General features: G+C 64.5%; 1 protein-coding gene across 6 annotated transcripts in view; it reads right to left on the bottom strand.

Moving 5' to 3' along the window:
* The window catches only part of PHLDB1 (pleckstrin homology like domain family B member 1), a 44,951-nt gene that overhangs the window by 18,402 nt on the left and 14,434 nt on the right, over positions 1-12,115 (bottom strand). For 4 of the 6 annotated variants that reach the window (XM_079787764.1, XM_079787759.1, XM_079787760.1 and 1 more), the window contains 6 exons: positions 9,895-11,240; positions 6,526-6,807; positions 5,407-5,547; positions 5,162-5,299; positions 2,572-2,700; positions 2,097-2,252 (listed from right to left, as the gene is read on the bottom strand). In XM_079787764.1, coding sequence (XP_079643890.1) covers positions 2,097-2,252; positions 2,572-2,700; positions 5,162-5,299; positions 5,407-5,547; positions 6,526-6,807; positions 9,895-11,240 — 2,192 coding nt within the window. Of the gene's footprint in view, positions 1-2,096; positions 2,253-2,571; positions 3,567-5,161; positions 5,300-5,406; positions 5,548-6,525; positions 6,808-9,894; positions 11,241-12,115 lie in introns of those variants that run through there. The other 2 variants (XM_079787763.1, XM_079787761.1) reach the window with 2 other exon arrangements.

Genomic DNA, 12,115 nt, shown 5'->3' with positions numbered 1-12,115 from the left:
CACTAGAGAAGACAGGAAAGCCCAGGTACCAGGGCAGACAGAGGCGGGGGGCGGGGGGGGGGGGAGACACAGGGAGCCAAGAGGACAGCTGAGCAAGGCTCCCGAGGAGCAGCACAGGGAGAATACAACCCTGGGTCCCAGTGGCCGAGCCCCTGTTTCCTGGGGGCCTGAGTGGGAGGGACCAGGAGTCCAATACTACCCACCCCGCCCAAATTCCCTGGAGCTTATACCCACCCGGACCTGGAATCCATGGGATTAGCCACTCGGTCCCACAGCTCAGCCTGCACCCTCTTGTAGTCTGGGAGCCCTCGGGGGATGTCTGACTGACAGCCTAAGCCGGCAGTCGGACATCCTTAGGGCTGCTGCAGAGGTGGGAGAGGCTCTCGCCACCACCGCTGCGCTCACCAGCTGTGAGCCCGGCTTCTGGCTGAGCAGCACTCCCCCGGTGGGAGCGCATTGAGCATCTGCCCCCTGGTGGTCACTGCACATCATAGCGACTGGTTGCTCCGAGGTTCAGTCAATTTGCATATTAGCCTTTTATTATATAGGATTATTGTATAACTGTCCAAACAAACATCTGTAAACCTACTTTTGCCCGACCCTGGATATAAATGGGATAAGAGGCCTAGCTGGTTTGCCTCAGTGGATAGAGTGTCAGCCTGTGGAATGAAGGGTCTTGGGTTCGATTCCAGTCAAGGGCACATGCCTGGGTTGTGGGCTTGATTCCCAGTAGGGGGGGGGTGCAGGAAGCGGCCGATTATGATTTTCTCTCATCACTGATGATTCTATCTCTCTCTCTCCCTCTCTGAAATCAATAAAATATATTTTAAAAATAAAAATAAAACGGGTGAAAGGACTGGGCTGAGACCACCCTAAGCTAAGGTCAGAAGGAGCTGACACAAGGCCTTCTCACACGCCCAGGGGCTGGGGAGTGAGAACTGCTTCCCGGCCCTCCCCTGCCTCTCACTGGAAGCGGGTGCAGTAAGGCAGGGCAGCGTGCGAGAGAAGCAAGGGATCTGAACGCGGGGAGGGCCAGTGGCTCCCCACTCGCCACCACACCCAGGCTAGCTGTCAAGTCCCCAACTCATCACTTTCGACACCCCTCGCATTCTCACTGTTCTCCCATCCCACCCACTCATCCCAGCCAGGTGAACTGCACACGCGTGTGCGTGCACAGGCATGCAAGGCTCAGCCACAGGCTCGGAAGCCCCCCAGCCATCCTCCCATTCTCCTCCCTGACGGCTTCCTAACCCTGGCTTAGCACGAGCCTCCTCCCAACTTGCCTCCCACCCTCAGGCACACATTCCCACCCCATTTCCCTGAGATCAGACAAGCCAGGATACCAGGGCCAGCCCCCTTGCTTTAGGGCTCAGTGAGCCAGGGCTGAGCCAAATTGGGACCCAGGATGCCCGCTCCAGGACCTCGGGCTGGGTCTAACATCCAGATCTCAGTCTCTGTGGGTGTCCCGGCACTCCCCCCAGACAGAGAGCTCTGCCAGGCAGCAGGAAGCCTGAGGCTCAGCCTCCTCCCCATCTGCAGCTCTCCTTCCCTCTCACTGCCCGCCAGCGCCCGGCTCAGAATGGGAGCCCAAGCCACTTTCCACACAGGACTCTGGGAGTCAGGGCTTCATAACAACAGCTACTGCCCAGCCGGGTGTGGCTCAGCGGTTGAGCATCAACCCAGGAACCAAGAGGCCGCTGGTTTGATTCCTGGTGAGGGCACACGCCCAGGTTGTGGGCTTGATCCCTAGTGGGTGTGTGCAGGAGGCAGCAATCAATGATTCTCTCTCATCATTGATGTTTCTCTCTCTCTCTCCCTCTCCCTTCCTCTCTGAAATGAATAAAATATATATTAAAAAAACTCACAATAGCTATAGTTCGCTGAGTGCTTACTATGATCATATCCTATACTGTCTTACAGCATCTTGGTTTAATTCTCACAACAGCCTATTATTATTCTCCTTTGAGGCTCAGAAAGGCGAAGTTAACATTCATAAGGCCATCAACTGGGATTCAAACCCAGGTCACTGGCCTCTAGCCCCACCCAGCTGTGCGCCACAGCCGGCAGCAGGGAGCAGCAGGGAGCAGCGGGCGCACCTTCCTCCGGGCTACACTGCGCAGCAGCTCGGCCTTGCTCCGGAGCAGCCCCTGGCCGGCCAGCTCCCGCTCCTCCTCCACGCGGCTCTGCTGCTCCAGCTGCTGGAACTCCAGGTCCTCAAAGAGCTTGGTCTCTGCCTCCAGGGCCTCGGCCTCCTTGAACGACAGTGACACAGGGGGTTGGGTGGTGCCGGAAATATCCCTCGGAGTTCGGGGGCTGGACCCGGGGGAACGGGAAAGGCTCTGCCACCATCCAACCCCCGTTCCTTGGCTTGGCTAGGCCCCTGTCACAGGCATCACCACCTGGAACCGCGGGAAGGAGAAGAGAGATCCCCAATCCGCCTTGTCCCCTCCAAACAAAGCACCGACCCTGGCATCCTGGCAGGTACGGCAGGGCCCAGGTGGTCCTGTCCCGCGCTCTCCTCTCTTCCGGGCAGGGGCGCTCGGGGCCAGGGAGGGGGCTGGTGACACTGACCCTTCTCAGCTGCTCCTGCACCTGCTCCCGCACTGACTCGGGGCAGGTGTCCAGCTGCCTCTGGAGCTGGGCGTAGAGCGCCTGGCGGGCCTCCAGGTGCCGGCGTCCCGCGGCCAGCTCCGCCCTCTCCTGGTGGCGGGCGGGCGGGAGAAAGAACACACACTCCTCAACTCCGCGGCAACAGCAGGCGAGGGGGCGGGGCGGGCGGGAGAGGAGAGAAAACAAGACAAGTAACAGGAGAGAACAACCAGGGAGGAGGGAGGAGCAGAGGGGAAGTTAGGGGGAAGGGGAGCAGGAGGGGAAGCGAGGAGCTGAGGCGGAGGGGTGGGCCCAGGCAGAAATTTTGGTCTCTCAACGACAGGCCTAAGAAAAAGCCCTACGCCCTGGCTGGTGTGGCTCAGTGGACAGAGCGTCAGCCTGTGGACTGAAGGGCCCCAGGTTCGATTCCCAAGCAGGGCACATGCCCGGGTTGTGGGCTCCTCCCCAGTGTAGGGCGTGCAGGCGGCAGCCGATCCATGATTCTCTCTCATCATTGATGTTTTTCTCTCTCCCTCTCCCTTCCTCTCTGAAATCAATAAAAATATATTAAGAAAAAAAAGAAAGAAAAAACCTGCTTTCTCTCCAAACCAGTCAAGGCCAAAGGTGGTTCCACATGCCAAATGGGAGCTTCTAGCTCCTGCACCTCCCCGCCGGAGACCAAAATTTACCCCTGTGGGGGAAGGGCGGAGGGGTGACGTTAAATCCAGGGGCTCAGGGGATGGGTGTGAATGGGGAGCTGAGGAGTGAAGCTGTGGCAGCGGTGAGCAGCAGAGGGGACCCCAGCCCAACCCCGTGGCCTCTTCCCTCCTGCCGGGGTGGGGTGAGTGCTGGTACCACAGGCTGAACTTCAGCAGGCTGAGGGCTGCAATTAGTGCAGGCGTTGCCATGGTAACCGGTGCCCCAGCCATGGATACAGAGAGGAGGTGGGTGGCTCTGTCTGGGGCGAGATGACACCCCTGAGGGCAGGGCAGGGCGGGAGGCGCTGGTGAGTCACCTCCAAAGGACAGGCAGGCAGGGGGAAACTGGCTACTGATCCCAAAGCCAGAGTGGGGCTTCCTCGCCCCTCAGTAACGGCCGAGAGAGGCCGAGGCCAGGCCTCCGGGCCAGGCCAGGGACAGGAGGAATGCGGTGGGCAGACTCCTTCGGGATAAGACCCTATGCTGAACCCGGCCCCACCCCACAATCCGCCTCCCTCCCGGGGAGGAGGGCCTGGTCAGTTCAGTCCGGGGTCCAAGCACCTCCCCGTCCTCGGACTCGACCTTTACGGCACCCTACGGCACCCTATGTTCTGGACCACTCGGGCAGGAGGCAAGAGGCCCCCATTCCCACCCTCTGCCTGAAGATCTGCATTTGGGGAGCCCCCAGGGGGAGCCCTCCACAGCCATGTCGCACCACCGGCCTCCCCCCCCCCGCCCCCGCTCGGAGGAAGGCGGGCAGGTGGGGGGGGGCAGCAGGCCTCTCGCCCACGTCTGCAGGGCAGCACCGGCCTTCCAAAGGGGAGGCTCTGCAGGCCCCTCACCCAGCATTTCCCCCAACCTGGCACCACCCCGCCGGTGCCCAGGGCGTCAGGCTGAGCTGTGCCCTCGCCCATGCTTTTCTGACCCAAACCCTGGGGTCCACCCCAGAAAGGAAGAAGGCAGCGTTAGAGGGGCGAGGCCCGAAGCCCGTGGAGTTAGTGCGGAAGTGGCACGGCTCAGAGCTCCTCCCCGCCGGGTGGCCCTGGAGTTAGGGGCATGCGCAGAGCCCAGGACAGTGACTGGGACAGTGGAGGGGGAGGGGGGACACGTTAGTGCAGGCCTGTTTGGTAAGCATGGAGTTAATTTGGCACAGAATTTGGGAGTGTGGTTTTGGGGCCCAGAGCCAAAATTCAAAAATGGGGGGGTGGTTGTCAAAGAATTTGTAAGAGCTTCCAAATTGAGGGGAAGGAGAAAGACACTCTCAAAAAAATGCAGGAGGAGAATGAATTCTTAGAAAAATACTGTCAGTCCAAAAATAAGTGGCCCCTCTCCACTTGAGAGCTTTGGCACATTGTAGGCCCTCCCGGGTGTGGCTGGCCCCGCCCGCGGGATGGAATGGTCCCTGCAGGCGGGCACTGACCCTGAGAGGGGCAGGGACGGAGCTGTAGACCCTGGAGGCTCAGGGGGGCAGAGACCCGAGGGCTCGCCCCGGAGACCACCTCCTGCACACCGAGGCCGGAGCCCTTCTCCACAGGGACCCCAGCCTGCATGGCTCCCAGCACCAGGCCCTCGGCTGTGCTCACTGTCCCAGCAGGGGTTGGGGTACTTCCTAGCAGGGCCCAGAATGGCAGGCACCCCGGGACAGCACAGAGACCCAGGCAGAGGGGACCCCAGACCAAGGTAACCGGCCCAGCCCGCGGGGACCTCCGAGCTGCTACCTTCCGCGGAGGACAAGGCCCCTCCCCTGAAGCGACACCGAGGCCACCTGGTCTGCAGGTTAGAGGATGAAGTAAGGGGTGAGGGGCCCCGGAGAGGCGTTCCTCCTTCTCTCCCAAGCCCGGTCCCCGGCCCCGAGCCTGGCCAGGTGTGGTTACCTTGTCCCTCTCCTTCTGGACGCCTGTCTCCAAGGCCACCAGCTTCTCCTGCAGCTGGTCCGCCGCCCTCTGCTCCTGCTGCAGCAGCGCCCGCTCGGCCTCCCTCTCGCCCTGCAGCAGCGCCCGCTCCATCTCGGCCTGGGAGCGACCCCCGGTCCACATCAGGGCCGGTCCAGGCGCTCAGACCCGACCCAAACCGCTCCTGTGGCCTCTGCAGCGTCGGGCCAGCCCTGCAGGAGGCTCACCTCGCGAGCCGACTCCTGCAGCTGCTGCTCCAGCTCCTTCACGTGGACCTTGAGCTGCTCCACGCGCCCGAGCACCTGCGCCCGCTCCTCCTCCAGGGCCAGCACCTCGCCCTGCAGCCTGGCGCTGGGCACGTCCTCATGCTGGAAGGGAGGGAAGCGTCAGCCGGAGAAGCCGAGAGCCTCCCAGGATGAGGGTAGGAGGACGGATCCCCATCCCTCGGGCACGTGGATGGGGAAAGCAGCTTCCCTCCCTGCAAGAGGGGCACTGCCGGGAATAAAGCTTTCCCACCCAGCGCCAGGCCCGGGTGGGGCGAGGAAGGCCGGCCTGGAGCATATTTATAGCCTGGCAAACCCACCGCCCCGCCCGGGCCTGGCCTTCCAGCCCCACCCCTTCCCAAACCAAACCCTTCAATCACTTCCTCCCGCCCTGGGCCTTGGCACCCACCACAAATGCCTGCCTGCTCTGCCGCGGGCCCACCCTGCACCCCACCTCCTGCCGGGTGCTCCCGGCGCCCCCCCACACACACCCACCTCCTGCTGGGTGCTCCCGGCGCCCCACACACACACACACCCACCTCCTGCTGGGTGCTCCCGGCGCCCCCCCCACACACACCCACCTCCTGCTGGGTGCTCCCGGCGCCCCCCACACACACCCACCTCCTGCTGGGTGCTCCCGGCGCCCCCACACACCCACCTCCTGCTGGGTGCTCCCGGCGCCCCCCCTACCCCCACCTCCTGCTGGGTGCTCCCGGTGCCCCCCCACACACACACACACACCCACCTCCTGCCGGGTGCTCCCGGCGCCCCCCCCCCCCGCACCCACCTCCTGCTGGGTGCTCCCGGCGCCCCCCCACACACACACACCCACCTCCTGCTGGGTGCTCCCGGCGCCCCCCCCCCCGCACCCACCTCCTGCTGGGTGCTCCCGGCGCCCCCCCACACACACACACCTCCTGCCAGGTGCTCCCGGCGCCCCCACACACACACCCACCTCCTGCTGGGTGCTCCTGGCGCCCCCCCACACACACCCACCTCCTGCTGGGTGCTCCTGGCGCCCCCCCACACACACACACACCTCCTGCCGGGTGCTCCCGGCGCCCCCCCCCCCCCCGCACCCACCTCCTGCTGGGTGCTCTCGGTGCTGCTGCACTCCTCCTTGAGGTTCTCCTCCTCTGAGCGGTCTACGCTCTCCCACAGCCGCGCAGGGGCACCTCCAGGCTCCTCGCTGCCCCGCCCGGAGGCCCCAGTGGCTCCGGGAAAGCCTCGCGAGGGCCTCCGGCCAGCCAGGGCCAAGGCAGCAGCGGCCTCCCCGATGCTGGGCAGCTCCCCGGCCTCAGGCCCCCCGTCGGCCCGGCTGTACTCCGCACACAGGTTCAGGATGGTCTCCAGGCGCTGCCGCTCCTGGGAAGAGGGACAGAGGGGCGTGAGGGAGGGGGCGTGTCCTGTGGGGCTGGGCCAGGCAAGGTCTTCCAGGAGAGAGAACTAGGATTCTAGGGCTGGAGGCTCAGATCAAGTCAGGAAAGCACCCCGCCCCGCCCTGCCAAGCTCTAAGGAGGCAGAGGGAATGAGGGAGCCCCAGAAGCGAGCAGGAGCAGGCTGGCTGCTGCGTCACGGGCTGCATGGCCAGCCCCCCACCTCGTCCCCCCTCCCTTTCCCTTCTCACTGTCCAGTGGGGTACACCCAGACACACAGAGGAACACACACTGGGTAGCAGACAAGGCCACAGCAAGACACAGATAAACACCGAGGTGCTCATGCTGGCACGGGTACATGCAGATCCACGACCCGAGGGGCACAGGGACCCCCCCACCCCCCAGCCCTCAAAGGGGAGGACACAGACCTCAGGGGCAGAGACCCCCACATCCCAGCCCTGACGGAGGACACAGTGCATGCCCTGGGCCAGCCCCAACACGCACATGCACATTGGCCCACACGCACGCAGACACGCAGGCCAGCATGCGGGCGGGCAGACACAGCAGGAGGCAGACCAAGGCCCAGGGGCCTGAGATGCACCCAGAGGTGTGCTCAGACCCTGCAGACAGACCGGGGACCGGGACGTGGGCCCCCCACGGGGCTCCTACCTCCAGGGGCCTGGCCCGCTCCTTCCCAGCAGGTGGGCCGCTTCCTGCCCGGCCCAGGGAGTGCTCCCTGCGCCCACACTGAGCCTGCCCCCCTCACAGCCCCCCAAGATACCTCTCAGGGTCTAGGATCTGAAGGAAGGTCTAATCACGCTTCAGGTCTGGGCCCCCCTTTCCCACTCAGAACCCCAAGCCTCCCCCATGTTCTGGCGACTCCCTCCCCCACCCCCGGCCTAAGGTGCCGCTCCCGTGTCCAGTTCGGCCACGACCACTGGACACTCACCCAGCTGCCCCGCTGCCGCTCGCCTAGTTCCATGGCAAAGGAAAACACCAAAAACCAGGCACAGCCTCAGCACCCAGGAGGCTGGGCCAGGCCTCGCCCCTACCTCAGCACCCTGATAAGCAGCCTGGGGAGATGGGAGGGGCAGGCGGGCGGCCTCCCAGATTTAAAGTGGCAGGTCAGGGCTGGTGAGGAGGTGGGGGGGGGGGGGGGGCTGGGCCACCCCTCTGTGCGCCAGGCTTACTGCCCCCAGGACGGCCCCAGGGGGAACACTCCCTGGGTCGGGGCTTTAAGCAGCCCACCTGCTGGGAAGGAGACTCCGAGGCCTGAGGGAGGAGCTGAGGTGGGAAGGACCTTGTCCTGGTCTGTCTGGGTCCCAGGTCTGTCTGACGCTACCGGCTGAACACAGCTTTGTGTGAACGGGTTCTGCCCCTGCCTGGGGATCGCACCTCATCTCTCCCCACCCAGCACCCTCACTTCATCCAAAGCTGTCCCAACCTCTTCTGAAAGAGACTCCAGACAAACCTCCTCAATTTCTTCTTGTTAATCCTCACCCGAGGACATTTTTCCATTGATTTTTAGAGAGTGGAAGGGAGAGGGAGAGACGGAAACATGGATGTGAAAGAAACACATCGATGGGTTGCCTCCTGCACAAGCCCCCATCAGGGCCCAGGCTGGGGAGGAGCCTGCAAGCAAGGTACCTGCCCTTGATCAGAGTCGAACCCGGGACCCTTCAGTCCGCAGGCCGACACTCTATCCACTGAGCAACACTGGTCAGGGCACACCTCCTCAATTCTGATTCTCCTCCACAAACCAATTGCAGGGCCCCTGCCCCGCTTCCCGCAGGAACCCCATTCCAGTGCTCACAAGAAAGGGCAAGACCCACTGTCCTGTGCATGTGAGTGAGTGTGCACCAGCCAGAGCCCCTCAGCCCGGTGCCATCTGGGGGTCCCTCTCCTGTGCATGTGAGTGAGTGTGCACCAGCCAGAGCCCCTCAGCCCGGTGCCATCTGGGGGTCCCTCTCCTGTGCATGTGAGTGAGTGTGCACCAGCCAGAGCCCCTCAGCCCGGTGCCATCTGGGGGTCCCTCTCCTGTGCATGTGAGTGAGTGAGTGTGCACCAGCCAGAGCCCCTCAGCCCGGTGCCATCTGGGGGTCCCTCTCCTGTGCATGTGAGTGAGTGTGCACCATCCAGAGCCCCTCGAGCCTGGTGCCATCTGGGGGATTCCCACACCCAGCTGCTTAGATGCTCTCTCTAGGACAGCTGCCTACAGCACACCCAAACCCCAACACACACAGCACAATCACACAGGCGGCACCCCGTTCTCCTCCTCCTCCCGGCCCCCCACGTCCCAGGTGACCCTGCATGGCCAGGTGAGCAGCTCCACACATTCAGATGTTGAAGGGCAGCGAGAAAGAAGGACCAGACACCTTTCTAAGGAACAAGACCTGGGCCCGGCCAGCGTGGCTCAGTGGTTGAGCGTCAACCTATGAACCAGGAGGTCAGGGTTCGATTCCCGGTCAGGGCACATGCCCGGCTTGCAGGCTTGATCCACAGTGTGAGGCGTGCAGGAGACACCTGATCCATGACTCTCTCTCATCATTAATGTTTCTATCCCTCTCTCTGCCTCTCTGAAACCAATAAAATATTTAAACAAGAAGAAGAAGAACAAGACTTGGGAAGACAAGAGCCTCAGGTTCCAACCCCAGCTCTGCGAACTGCCGTGCGACCCAGGAGAAAGCCCGCGGCCCCGGCCTCGCCCTCTCTGACTGAGGAGTTAGGCCTGCTTCTCACACTGGGAGGGCCAAGGCCTCAGCCATGCACGTGGTGTGTTTTCCTAGGCTAGGGCTTCCGTTGTTCAGCTAAACACGGAGAACGTGCGTGCATTAACAAAAGCTGTGTGAGGGAGTAAGAGCAAAATCAGCGTGAGTTTAAAATACAGCCCTACAGGCGTCAGAGAAAGCTCTTCAGGCTCCAGCCCCTGGAGGCCAGTCCCCACGTGCCTCCCGGAGGAAGCGTGAGCAGCCAGGCCCTGCACCCAACCCCTCCCCCCCGCACCCCCGCCCGCTGGCCTGCCCGCATGCTGGGGACCCGCGCGGTGGAGGTCAGCAGCCTCCCTGCACCTGCTCACCAGCCTCTCCATCTCCTGCTCCCGGAGCCGCTCCTGGCGCTGCCGCCGGTGGTACTCCAGCAGGTCGTCCTCGTTGTCGCTGATCTCGGTGATGCTGTTCTTCCGCTCCCGGGTGACCAGCACCTGCAAGTCCCCGCTGGAGAGCTTCCTCTGGGCACGGGGGCTCTGTCGGGTCACAGCCCCCGGCAAGGAGCCCAGGCTGTAGGCGGGGCTCAGCCGGCCACTGAAGCTGCCCTTGTGGGGTGCCAGGGACTCCCCGAGGGTGGGCGAGGGGCTCCGTGTCCTACGGCCCCGCGCCCCCAGTGTCAAAGAGAAGTCCTCTGGTGAAGCGCCGTGGGCTGCCCAGCGCCGGGGCCGCGGGCTCTCTGCCACGTCCCTGGTCAGTTTGGGGTCCGGGGTGGGCCGGGAGGGCAGCGGGGACAGAGCCCGTCGGGACAGAGCTGGGCTCAGGGGAGGGAGCTCCCGCAGGCTGTCCAGGCCCCGGCGGCCCAGGCGGGGGCTCTCAGAGGGCTGCAGGGTGCGGGGCGCCGGCCCATCCGAGAACGTTCGGCCCACCGACTGGCGTGAGGGGCTGCTTGCCAACCCGCGCTCGGGGCCCGGCAGCTCGCGGAGAGGGCTGGGGGGGCGATCCTGGAGCACACCCATCTTGTTTCGGGGTGCAGGGACCGGAGGCTGGAACTTGGGACTGCCAGGAACACTGGCGGGTTGGCTGTGGGCACCGGAAGCTGTGTATTCACTCAGGCTGACGGCCACCACGGGCAGCTGCCCACCCAGCCAGGGGCTCTCGGTGGCTCTGTGGGCCTCGGCCAGGACAGGAGCGGTGGGGCTGGCGGGCAGCAGACCCCGGAGGCCGGGGCTGGGGGGCCGCTCACGCCCCGCCTTCCTGCCCAGCCGGGGGCTCTCGGAGGGGCGGGCCCCGCTGGGCCGGGACTGCGGGGGCTGCAAGGCCAGGTGGTAACTAGAGGAGCGCACAGGCACAAGCGGGGGCACAGGGGGGGCTGGCTCCTGCCCGCTGGGCGAGTGGCTGGCACAGCTCCCGCTGCTGGCTGGTGAGGAGAGTGGGGAGAAAGCTGGGGAGGTGTTCTCGTAGCTGGAGCCCACGGACATGGCACCGGGGCTGGTCGGGGGCGACAGCAGGTAGCGACCCCCGTTAGCCATTGGCGACAGCGTGGACGCGGCAGCAGGCTTCTTGCCGGCGGCGCCGGGGTCCTCCAGCACCAGGGAGTCCATGATCTCCTGCAGGTCCTTCTCGATGGAGCTCACCAGGGAGCTGTGGCTGGTGTAGGCCGCGGGGCCCTGGGCGGCAGGCTGAGGGGGGTGGTTCCCGTTCACTAGGCTTTCTGACTCTGTGAGGGGGAAACGCAGATGCCTCGGGCCTGGCCTCGGACTCTGGGGAGATCCCTAAGCGCCAGAGCAAGGCGTCCCACCTCCTCCGAGCAGAGCTGAGCTGCGAAGACACCGGAGGGGAAGCGGGGAGACCTGCTGTGCAGCCTTACCCGTCCCTGCCTCGTCCCTCCCTCGTCCCTGCCTCGTCCCTGCCCTCATCCCTCCCTCGTCCCTCCCTCGCTCCCCCCTCAGTAAGGAAGCGGGTGGGGGGAAGCTCTGGCTCGCACACTGCGACTTAGGACAGAGTGGGCAGGAACCAGGCACTCTAGGCCGGTCGCTGCCTGCTCCCCCAAGTCTGGGTTCCTCCTGCCTTGGTTTCCCAGCGGGAAGGCAGGCGGACACTGCGGCAGGGGTGGGCATGCTCCGGAGCTGCCGACGGTTCCAGGAGGGACCTCAGTCAGTAGGACATTAAGGGCTGCAGACACGGCAGCCAAGACCCAGGAAAAAACACCCACCACGCCTCCCGGGCTGAGGGGGAGGAAGGGAAGCTGGGGGTACTGAATGGGGGGGGGTATGCTGCACCCCTTGGTCCAATCAGAGGCAAGGGGGGGCCTGACACTGCCCGCTGGTCCCTAGAAGCCAGGCTGACCAGCGACTAGTGCAGCTCAGCCCTCCATGAGCCCGGGCAGCCACGCCAGCGAGAGCCCGCCTGCGCCCTGCCCAGCCCTGCCCAGCGCTGCCCAGCCAACCAGAGCGGCCGGAACCACTGCCCCCCACAGCGGAGGGCCTGGATGGCGAGGCTGGGTGAGGGCCGGACAGAGCTAACCAGGGAGCGACTGGGGCCAGGCATCCGATCCCTGTCCCAGCCAAGCAGCACTTCTTGGATCTCTCCCGG

The sequence above is a fragment of the Cnephaeus nilssonii genome (genome assembly GCF_951640355.1).
Source record: "Cnephaeus nilssonii genome assembly, chromosome: 13".
NCBI lineage: Eukaryota > Metazoa > Chordata > Mammalia > Chiroptera > Vespertilionidae > Cnephaeus > Cnephaeus nilssonii.
Note: the sequence above shows the minus strand (reverse complement) of the source record. Positions and strands in the feature narration are given on the sequence as shown.